General features: G+C 37.2%; 1 protein-coding gene across 8 annotated transcripts in view; it reads left to right on the top strand.

Annotated features, from left to right (window-relative positions):
• Positions 1–12,299, top strand: part of SYNJ1 (synaptojanin 1) — a 120,195-nt gene that overhangs the window by 79,234 nt on the left and 28,662 nt on the right. For all 8 annotated transcript variants that reach the window (XM_043995321.1, XM_043995319.1, XM_043995320.1 and 5 more), the window contains 5 exons: positions 205–397; positions 664–822; positions 1,918–2,074; positions 7,968–8,085; positions 8,207–8,422. In XM_043995321.1, the coding sequence (XP_043851256.1) occupies positions 205–397; positions 664–822; positions 1,918–2,074; positions 7,968–8,085; positions 8,207–8,422 (843 nt within the window). The remainder of the gene's footprint in view (positions 1–204; positions 398–663; positions 823–1,917; positions 2,075–7,967; positions 8,086–8,206; positions 8,423–12,299) is intronic.

Here is a 12,299-nt window from a genome sequence, read left to right on the forward strand (position 1 = left end):
ATGATGGTTCTGGATTTTAAAACTAATGATTGTTTATTTATTACACTACTTGTAATGGACCCTAGGCTTTTTTGTAGTATCACAAAATTCACTTATTAGACATGTAACTCTTATTTTTATGAAACATAATACAAACATATATTTGCTCATTTCTAAAGAACTATTGCACTCGAATAGCTTGTTTTAGAATTCTTTGTTTTAAAGGGATGTTGGAGTTGATATTGTGAAGACTGGAATGGGAGGTGCTACTGGAAATAAAGGAGCGGTTGCAATACGGATGTTATTCCACACAACAAGCCTTTGCTTTGTCTGCAGTCACTTTGCTGCAGGGCAATCACAAGTCAAAGAAAGGAATGATGATTTTGTAGAAATAGCCCGAAAACTGAGCTTTCCTATGGTAAGCTTATGTTGCTGGTTGCTAGAGAATGTAGCTTATCACAGTATATGTGTTAGGATTTGCAAAAATATCTATACTAATTTTTTCAGGATTCACCTAAGATTGTCTTATAATATCAAAATTATGAACATAAATTTGTACTATTGTGTCATATTTAGATAAAGCAAGGTCACAGACATGGACCAGAGAAAATAGTGTCTGAGGGAAAGTAATGTTTGCAATGTTTTCTTCACAGTTGTTTTAATTTCCATCTCATTTTCTTCTAGGGGAGGATGTTGTTTTCACATGACTATATATTTTGGTGTGGTGATTTTAATTATCGTATAGATCTACCAAATGAAGAAGTTAAAGAACTAATAAGGCAACAGAACTGGGATTCACTTATAGCAGGAGATCAACTTATCAATCAGAAAACTTCTGGACAGGTACATCTTGAAGGAGATGGCTACCTTTGAAATCATTAGTAGTTTGCATATGTCGAAAAAGGGACTTTTTTTTCTTTTGGTAGCAAACATAGTATCAGAGACTTGAGTGGGAGGATGTTTAAACTGTTAACAGAGTGTTAGAAAATGATAAAATAATTTTAAGAAGGCTTATAAGAACTTTTGCTTTATATTTACAGAACTGCTTCTTTCTCCTTTTTGGAGGAAAAAAAGTAAAATTTTATTTCTATGTATTCATGGATGTGGCTGGGAGGGGTGGGCAGGGAATAAATTTTGACCAGAAGTTAGATATTTTAGACTGTTTTGTTTTTGTTTTGTTTTGTTTTGTTTTGTTTTGTTTTGTTTTTGGCTTAAAGATCTCGTGGTCTTCTCCCTTTTTTGGGTAAAAACCTAACCTTATTTCATTTATTTCTTATGTCTATAAGCTCTAGCCATGCATGTTGGTACCTTGTAGAAGATTTTTTTCTGTAAAGTTTTTAACCAGAAAGATCCTATACTTGAAAATGACCTTCATTTCTATATTTCTCACATTATATAGGCTATTGCAAATACGATCTTTTTCAGGAGCTCTTTCTTGATTAAAATGCAATCGGGTGTGGATTCATATTTAGATTTAACACTGAGAGAAACTTCTCAACTGTATCTAGTTGTTCAAACTATGGTAGGAGGAATGCAATACAACTTAGGCAACTGGGTTCTATTCCTTGTTTTCCCACTTCCTAGTTACATGGGTCCTGGACGAATCATCTTCACCATTTAGAGCTTCACTTTCTCACCTACAAAATGAAGGGGTTCAATTTTATTTCCAAGAAACCTGTGTACTATAATAACTTAGTCTATATCAAAGGGAGTTCTAATAGAATTCCTTATGTTTGATTTTGTTACCTTGCTGTACTTAAAGAAAAACAAGCAATATGAGAATCATTTCATCTTAGGCAATTTTAGTAATTTTTACTCTGTTGAGTGAGAAAAGTGATTGTTGGGTACATAGAGAAAATAGTATTATATCAATCACAAATATTTAACTTGGTTCATTTTTTAATGTAACTTACAAAATATATTTTTTGTTTGCTGTAGATCTTTAGAGGATTTTTAGAAGGAAAAATAACTTTTGCTCCTACATACAAGTATGATTTGTTTTCTGATGACTACGATACCAGTGAGAAATGTCGTACTCCAGCCTGGACAGATCGCATTCTTTGGAGAAGAAGGAAATGGCCTTTTGATAGATCAGGTTGGGGAATTAACCATTCAGTTAAGTGGTATTGAATAAGATTAAATTAGTAAGTAGGAGAATATAAAGGCAGTTGAGAAGAACAAACATTCTATAGATTTCATTTGCCCATCTTTTTGGAAGAGTAGCAAAATATGAAATTAAGCACCCCTATGTTGAATTTAAGGTTTTTTGTAATATTAGGGAATTGTTTCCATTCATATTTTTGTGATATTCATTCTCATGAAGTCAAGAAAAAATTAAATGCTTTCAATAAGACTGTTGAATATCAATACATTCATATTGACTTTATTAATGTCTCTAAAGTCATGTGTATATATGTTTTGAAATGGTATATTTCTCTTTCTTGTCAAAAACTTTTTAAATATCTTGGGATAGGAAATGGCATCTTTGGAGCTTTTTTGCTAAGTAATAGAAGTTCAACTCCAGAGTTCTTCATAATTGTAGCTTTGTCAGCTGAGTGTCACTGATGATAGTTGCTACTAAGCTGAAAGGGCTTTGAGAGTGGTTCTGTTAAGAGACTGTCTGCTAAGTGTCAGTCTAAATATGGAAAGGCTCATTTTCAGGAGCTTGGTCACTAAGTGATGGATTTTTTTTTTGGCCAGTGTAGCTGGTGCAAAAAATTCTGAATTTATCCTTCAGCCTTGTATGACCCTCTTCTACTTTTGTAGTGATGCTAAGAATCACAGGTTTTAAAATATCTAGAAATAGTCATTTAACTATTCTTTTACATTTCTGGTGGAAATGAACCATATTATTAGGTATATTTTACCTATAAATGAATGACAAATGGAAGTGACAGCTAAAAATGGATAGATGACTCACAAATTTTCTTTGGAGGGACAAATGGTGTGATTTCATCATGTGCCCAAAGAAAAAAATTATTTCATATGATAATTGGTTATTTTGCCATTTAAAATATGTGATAAGTATAAACAAAATGACTACCTCAAAGATAATTGCAGTTTATATACCAAAATTTATTGCTGAAGATAAAGAGGAAGAAAAATTCTATGAAGAACTTTATAAGATCCTCCAGACTAAGCCAATATGTTCACTGATACTAGTTGACTTCATTGCAAAGAAGAGCAAAGGAAAGGCCATCCATCAAAAATATACTGGAAAGCATTACAGAGGGAAATGGTGAAATATCATGAATAGTATCAACCTCACAAAATAACCAGGCGGTCATCCTGAGACCCAGTGAAGTCAGGTCATACCAAAGTGGATGTTTGAATGAAATTTAAGGGACAACAGAGAGATGAAAAGCAAAATGGTTCTTTCAACTTTTCTATATTTCTATATTTTCTATATTTCTGTTATCATATGTGACAATGAAACCACCACATTTGGAGACTTAACACTTCAGTCCACCTGAAGTGGAACTGAGGATGAAAATAGGAGTAGTATAAGAATACTTATTAGAAATCTGTGCTAGAAGTAACACAGTTTTGAACACATTGAAGGATTGATTTTTTTAGACATCTGAAAGAATGGGAATACTAAATAACTGGAAAAATAACAGCATTTCCTAAACAATCAAAGTAACCCATAACTGCTATTCCTCTGGCATCAGGATTACCTTGTTTTTTTTTTTTTTTAAAAAAAAAGCATTTGAGGGGCAGCTATGTGGTGCAGTGGATAGAGCACTGGCCCTGAATTCAGGAGGACCTGAGTTCAAATCTGGCCTCAGACACTTAACACTTAGTAGCTGTGGGACCCTGGGCAAGTCACTTAACCCCAATTACCCCGCAAAAAAAAAAAAAAGAAAAAAGAAAAAAGGATTTGATTTGGGGGCAGCTAGGTGGCACAGTGGGTAATGCACTGGCCTTGGATTCAGGAGAACCTGAGTTCAAATCCGGCCTTAGACACTTGATAAATATTAGCTGTGTGACCCTGGGCAAGTCATTTAACCCTCATTGCCCTGCAAAAACAAAACAAACAAAAATGGCATTTGATTTTTGGAGCAAAATGTAGCCTCCGCCTTTCCAGTAAAGGATATTTTATCTATCTGTTAGTATTCAAGATTGTTTGAGAGGCAAAACCACAGAAATAATTGTATTTAGCAATCCTGTTACTATTAAGTGAAGTACATGATAGTGAGAAATAAGCTCACCAAAGGTGTGTACCTTTAGCACAGAGCAGGCTTTCCTAAGTTCAAATGGAAAAAGGATTCACTTTATTTGGAGGATCCTCCATATGCTTTTGTTTGTACGTGGTATTGTGCTGATTGCCTCAAACTCCATAATACTACTGAATTCCACAGGAGATCTATGACCACTGGAGTTTGACCTACCTCTACTCTAGAAAAGTCATATGGATGAAGGAAACTCAATGTCCAGAATGTGATGTGTGGTTGGATAAGTGGCGCATTGCATTGGTCTTTTACTCTATATGTTCTAGACAGCCACTACAGATGGACAGCACTTTGGGGTGTATTCCACAGTGAAAAGACAAGCAAAATTTGGAATAAAAGTACCTATATTCAAAAACTGGCTCTGTCATATGTTGCTTATGTGACCTTAGATCAGGTCATTTAAGCATTCTCTGCCTGTTTTCCCATGTGGCATAAAATAAGGCAGTTTGACTAGGTAATTTCTAAGGTTCTTCCCAAGTCTGAATCTGATCTTGTGAATAAGAGGGAGAACATCTAGATTGCATTTGAGAAATTACATAACACTTGTTCAGTTATCCTTAGGTAATTACTGACAGGAAAAAAAATCCATCTTTTTTATACTGTTATTCTTTTGGAGAGGACACATCCTTTGGGGAATAGAGAGCCAGACTTACAGCCAGGAATACCTGGATTCCAGTCCTGTATTTGATGCATATTGTTTGTGTGAGCCTGGACAGGCCACACAACCTCTTATTGCTCTGGCAACTCTCTAAGGCCCTCACTTCCAGAGAAAATTCTGATCTGCTTTGGTAAAAGGAGTTTCCATGCCTGAAAGTTCCTTATACCAATGAAATCATGAGTCTCGTCCTTATCCTCTATTCCTTTGGTCATGCTATATGGCTGAACTTCATAAAATACTAAAGAAACAGAAATGTAGGCAATCTAGTGGGCCCATTGAGAGATACCAAATATGCCTTTGTATTAGTGTTTTAAACATTAAATCATCCAAGAAATTTCATTGAGGTGGTCAGAGGTTATATAACAAAAGTTATTTCATTCAGTTATATCTTGACATCAACAAACTATTCAGAAGCCTAGAGGAAGGCTTCCAGCATGTTCAACATAATAGATAAATAATTTATGGAGGATTGATGAGAGAGCATGGAAGAGAATTCACACAGGAGGAAAGGCATGAGTAATCTGCCCTATGCTTTCTATAGGGCATACCCACATTAAGAAGATCTCAGATTTACTGAAATCATGTTAAAGAATAACACAGTCTTAACTGAAGCCTAACAATACAACCTTTACTTAAAATATACTGTTATTAATCAATGGCTATCTCTATCTGGAGTTTTTCCCTGCTAAGAAATTTATCTTCCATTTTCACCCTAGATAATACCTTAGCTCAATTGAGTTAATAATTAACTGTCTGATTATGATTGTCATGCATACTCTCATTGCTGTCAATATGTTCTTACAATACCTTCACATCAGATCTTCCCACCTACCTTCTTACCCCACATCAGTCTGTCTTTAATCCTGTCACCAGACTAGTGTGCCACACATTTTGTTATGTTTCTCTACTCAAATCCTCAGTGCCCCTGCTGCTCATCAAGTAAAGGGAAAATCCTTTTGCTGGCATTGAAGACTCTCTACAATTTGGTACTACTATATACACCTCCTCAATCTTATTTCATGGTACTTTCTTCAATATAGCCTATTGTCTCTTGAACACTTACTATATGCTCCTCTCTCTGTGCCTTGAATTAATGCTCTTCCCTCTGACTAGAATGGCTTTCCTCTCCTGTGCCTTTTCTGTTCCCATCCCTCCATCCAACTGAAATACTACCACCTTCAGGATGTTTATATGGTCCCTTTCTCCCCCTTTCAGAACTCAGACAGTATTCTGTTTTAAACCTCTCTAGTGCACTTACATATTACTGTGAATCATCAGGTTTTTTCCTCTTAGTAGACTGTGAGCTAAATGAGGGTAATGACTGTTTTAACCTAACTTTATATCATCATATACTATATCCATTAATTGTGGGTTCCATCCTAGACCACTCCCCCCCTTTTTTTCCTTTTTTTATACTCTTTTTTGGTAAATACATCAGCTCCCATGGTACTCTTTACAGATCACTCAAAATTTTTCTATCCAGACCTAGGTACTCTCCCTGTCAAACAATGTATGTTTGGACATTGGATGTCCCATGGGCATCTCAGATTCAACATGTCTAAAACAGATCTCATTATCTTTCCCCACCAAACCCACCCCTGTACCACATTTCCTTCTTTCTGTGGGAGGTACCAACACTCATCTAGTCTCCCATGTTTGTAACCTTGGTGTTATCCTCAAGTCTTCAGTCTTCCTCATCCAAGTTGCCCCAACTTTTCATTTCTACCACCATAAGATCTCTCATCTACAATCATTTTCTATCACACTTTCTTTCTACCGTTCAAACCCTTGTCACCACTCACCTAAACTATTGCATTGGTAACTATGTGGGCAATGGATAGCACACCTGCCCTGGAGCTAGGACAACCTGAGTTCAGATCTTGCCTCAGACACTTGCTACTTGTGTGGCTCTGGGGAAGTCATTTAACCTCTGTTTGCCTCAGCTTCCTTAACTATAAAATGAGGATCGTATTAGCACCTACCTTCCAGGGTCATTGTGAGGATCAAATGAGGCAATATTTGTAGAGCATTTAGCATGGTGCCCGAACATAGTAAGCACTATGTAATATTAATTTGTCTCCCTGCCTCAAGTGTCTTCCCCACTCCAGTTTATCTTCCACACAGCTGCCAAAGTGCTTCCTTAAATGCGGATCTGACTATTTTACTCCTCCTTTACCTCACCCCCATTCTCCATTGCCATGTATATACACTCAAAAAATCCAATGCATTCCTTATTGCCTCTTGGATCAACAAGCATTATTAAGTGCTTACTATGGACCAAGCACTGTGCTAAGTGCTGGAATACCAAAATAATAATAATAATAATAATAATAATAATAATAATAATAATTCCTGCCCTCAAGGAACTCACATTCCAATGGGGGAGAGAACATACAGACAACTGTACATATGAGGTATGTTCAGGGTAAGTTGGAGGGAAGATAATAGCAGGATAAATGGTAAATGCCAGTTTGGCTTCAAAGCCTTTCACAACCTGTCCCTTAATGTATCTTTCTAGACTTATCATATGATATTTCCCTTCCCACACTCTATAGTGTGTCCAGACTGGCCTCTGTATTCCTCATACCCCCATCTTTGTGCCTTTGCACTGGCTGTTTCCCATGCCTGGCATGTGTCTCTTCTCACTTCTATTTCTTAAATTACCTTATCTACTTTAAAACAACTCAAGCTCTGCCTGCTACAAGAAGTCTTTCTTGATCCCCAACCCTCATTGCCTGTGTCCTTCCTCCCTGAGTATGTCATGTTATATTTTTACTGTATATATCTATTCTGTATATGATGTATCCCTCGAGAGTAATGACTGTTTCGTTTTTTGTGTGTATTTCTGTCCCTCGCATCTAGCGCAGTACCTAGCACATAGTAGGCATTTAATAAATGCTTATTGTTTGATTTCCCCCAGCCCCATAACATCTAGCGTAGTGCTTTGATAGACACTTAATAAAAATTTGTGGGGTTTAAACTGACAAGGAATGTTTCTGTCACACATGTAATTGTAACAAAAGTACATCTTTTTACTACTCCATAGTCTATTTTATCTAAATAGCTGCTCTTTTGTTTTTGGCTTATGGCGGTTGCAGCTGAAGATTTGGATCTTCTGAATGCTAGTTTTCGAGATGATAGCAAAGTCCTTTACACTTGGAATCCTGGCACTTTGCTGCACTATGGAAGAGCTGAGCTGAAGACTTCTGATCACAGGTTCAGATATCTTGAATATTCCTATTGCTATTCTAATTTGAAATCTAATTATTTTCCCTCTAGTGTCCTCAATATATTCCCAGGACTGATTGAATACGTTTCATTTTCTTTGCATTTTAAGACCTGTTGTTGCACTGATCGATATAGATATATTTGAAGTGGATGCTGAAGCACGACAAAATATTTATAAGGAAGTCATTGCAACCCAAGGGCCACCAGATGGCACAGTATTGGTCTCCATCAAAAGCTCATTACCAGAAAATAATTTTTTCGATGATATCTTGATTGATGAGCTTCTTCAGCAATTTGCAAACTACGGTGAAGTTATCCTTATCAGGTAAGTGCAATATTTATTAATTATCATTTAATCATGAAGCTTTTATTATAATTCAGGAGTAATTAATGATTTGTGGCCTAATTAATTTTTCATTTTAACTCTCTTCAGATTAAACTGATCTTATCTTTTTCAGGATAAATTAGACTATGTAATGTAGGAGTAAGAATGTGAAAGCTGCTTTTTAGTTGTCAGTAACCTTGCTAAACTAAGCACTTGAATTTGTAGTTTCAAACTAAAAGTAAGGCATTCTGCTAGAGAAATTTAGAAGTTTTAAAAACTGAAATTCATACTTAAAGCTTAAAGTAAAATTGGGAATATACTTTTTTTTTGGTGAGGCAATTGGGGTTAAGTGACTTGCCCAGGGTCACACAGCTAGTAAGTGTTAAGTGTCTGAGGCCAGATTTGAACTCAGGTACTCCTGAATCCAGGGCGGGTGCTTTATCAACTGCGCCATCTAACTGCCCCGGGAATATACTTTTTAAAAAAATTTATTTTATTTTATTTTTGGGGGGAATATACTTTTAAGTGAAAACTATGCCAGAGCTTAGACATGAGCTATTAAGATAGAATTTCTAGTTCTGTGGGCCAGGCACTGTGCTAGGCAATGGGGAATATAAATACAAAGAATTAAACTTTAATAGACAGTAAATAAATCATTATGATAACTTTTTTTAAAAGGTAAAGTATTAAATTTGAACAATTTTAAAGTTATTTAGTCAATGAGTATTAAGCTCTATGTGCCAGGCCCTGTCCTAGGTGCTGGAGATAGATAGACAAATCCCTGCTCTTAAAGAGCTTACAGGAGGAGTCAACATACAAACAACAAGACATATACAGGATAAATTGGAGGTAATCAGTATAAGGAAGGCACTACCATTAAGGGTGATTGAGGAATTTTCCTCATAGAAGATGGGATTTTAACTGGGATTTGAAGGAAGCTAAGTGGTGGCAATAAGGAGGAAGAGTGTTCCAGGCATTGGGGTATAGCAAGTGATAATGCCTAAAGTCTGAAGATGGAGTGTCTAAGGAAGCCAGTGTCACTGGATCGAAGAGTGGGAGGGAGGGGAAGAGGAGAAGGGAGGTGGGGAAGTGAGGAGTAAGAAGACTATAAAGGTAGCAGAAGACCAGTTGTGAAGAACTTTGAGTTGAGGCCATGGATGCTGATGAGATTACCAAGTGAAATAGTATTGAGGGAAAAGAGGAAGGCTCAGGACAGAGTACTGGGGGATACCCACTTGCATTGGTTGTCACCTGGATGAAGATCTAGCAAAGGAGGCTAAGTAGGAGTGGTCAGACAGGTAGGAAGAAAAAACCAGGAAAAGGGAGTCATGGAAAACTAAAGAAGAGGCTGTCAAGGAGAAGCATGTTATCAACAGTGTCAAAGGCTGCAGAGGTCAAGAATTTTTATTTCCCATTCTCATCTTTCCCACTAACCTGACCATCTGCCCTTTATAGGCCATGTGTCTGGGTGTCTTTATTTGTAAAATGTATTTTCCCAACTGTGAAATAATATTTAGAGAGCGACTACAATAAGCAAAACTTTGGGCTTCCTAGGTGAGTTCAGTTCTTTCAAGTGTGTTTGCTCAGGCATTTGTTAATAGATCAGCAGTGTCTAGAATAATAAGCTAGACTACATGGTCACTATTTATTTAGAGATGACATGCATACACATATACATGTTTGTAAAGATAGGTTTCCCACACCCTTAAACATAATATGGGAAAATTAAACATGGTTTTTGTAAAGGTAAAAGTCATGTGACTTAGCAGCTTAAGTTCTATGGATATATAACTATTTAGATATAGAAGTAGATATGACACTTTTAGATTTTTAAAATAACTTTTAAAGTCTATACCTGAAGACTTTTGAATAGCTGGTCATTAAGACTTTGAAAAGACTTTTTGGTTTTGATTAGGTATTAGCTAAGAGATAGGAAGCAAAGAGAAATGGGCATGTCAGTCAATCAATAAACATTTAAGGGAGCAGCTAGGAGGTGCAGTGGATAAAGCACCAGCTTTGGATTCAGGAGGACATGAGTTCAAATCCGGCCTCAGACACTTGATACTTACTAGCTGTGTGACCCTGGGCAAGTCACTTAACCCTCATTTCCCTGCAAAACAAAACAAAAACAAAAACATTTAAGGCATTGTGCTAAGCTCTGAAGATACGAAGAAAGCTAAGACAGTGCCTGCTCTCAAGGAGCTCAAAATGACAGTTTCATTGATTCATATCATTACTTATACGTGTCCCTTTCTCTCCTCTGATTCAGCCGTCACCCTAGGGCAGGCCTGTATTGCCTCTCACCTCAGCTATTATGGTAGCTAGCAGGTTGGTCTCCCTGCATTATATCTTCCTATCCCAGCCTATCCTCTACTCAGCTGTCAAAATGACCTTCCTAAAGCATGGGTCTTGACCATGACAATACCAACACCACCACCACTACCACCCCACCCCTGTTGTACTTTTAGTAAACTCCTGTGGCTCCCTGTTGCCTTCGAAACCAAATACAAAATCTTTTTTTTGGCCTTTCAAGCCCTTCCTTGCCTTTTTTTTTTTTTGTGAGACAGTTGGGGTTAAGTGATTTGCCCAGGGTCACACAGCTAGTAAGGGTCAAGTGTTTGAGGCTGGATTTGAACTCAGGTCCTCCTGAATCCAAGGCTGGCGCTCTATCTACTGTGCTACCTAGTTGCCCCCTCTTTCTTACCTTTCTGGTGTTCTTATACTTACTCTCCTCCATGTATTCTGGGATCCAGTGGCACTAGACTCCTTTTTGTTCCTCACACAAAGCACATCATCTCAGTCAGTCAGTAAACATTTATACAGTGTCTGCTATGTGCCAGGCACTATGCTGAGCACTGGTGATACAAATACAAAAGATACACACACACACTCACAGGATAAATAGGAAGTTATCCACAGAGGGAAGGTACTAGAGTTAAAGGGGATCAAGAAAGGCTTCCTATAGACAGTCTTATTTTAACTGGGACTTAAAGGGAGGCAGGAAAGCCAGGAGGTGAATGAGGGGGGAGAACATTCCAGGTAAGGGGAAGAACCAGAGAAAATGTCCAGAACCTGAAGATGGAATGTTTTGTTCAAAAGGAAAAACAAGGAAACCAGAGTGTGGGAGTATGGGAGGGGATGGAGATTAAAGGAAGACTGGAGAGGCCGGGGCTCTCTATATAAAGGCCCTAGAGATGGTGCAGTGGATAAAGCACCGGCCCTGGATTCAGGAGGACCTGAGTGCAAATCCAGCCTCAGACACTTGACACTTACTAGCTGTGTGACCCTGGGCAAGTCACTTAACCCCCACTGCCCAGCCAAAAAAAAAAATTAGAATTCCAGAGGAGATGGGAGGCAGGGAGGTGTTAAACCTTGGAAGAGGCAGATCAATATTAAAAACGTGACAAGTAATCAACTTTAAAACCAACATGCAAAAAAACCAAACAAATAAACAAAAAAACCACCATGCCCCAAAGAGTGATAAGCTGAAAATACAGGATGCTTGAACCATCATAGATTTTTAAGGAAAGCTAGGGAGAAATACTGAAGAATGTGAGGATATGATTTTCTTACTATAGATAGAATACCATCTACTAGGTAGACTATTGTATGATCCAGAGTGGCAGTTTTTATAACCTTGTATGTGTGTGTGTGTGTGTATACATATACACAAGCACATACACATATACATACACATACATACATGCATACATGAATATGTTTAACTCTTTTCTGTTATCCAGAAGGATACTCCAGAAAATTTACATAGGATTTGAAGAAAATTGAAGCACTTGATATAGTTCAGATGATAGTAAGTTTCAACTTATTAGCTTTATGCTGAACAAATTGAATATCAGGTAGTTCTTATCTCATTGCA

This window comes from Dromiciops gliroides, chromosome 3 (genome assembly GCF_019393635.1).
Source record: "Dromiciops gliroides isolate mDroGli1 chromosome 3, mDroGli1.pri, whole genome shotgun sequence".
NCBI lineage: Eukaryota > Metazoa > Chordata > Mammalia > Microbiotheria > Microbiotheriidae > Dromiciops > Dromiciops gliroides.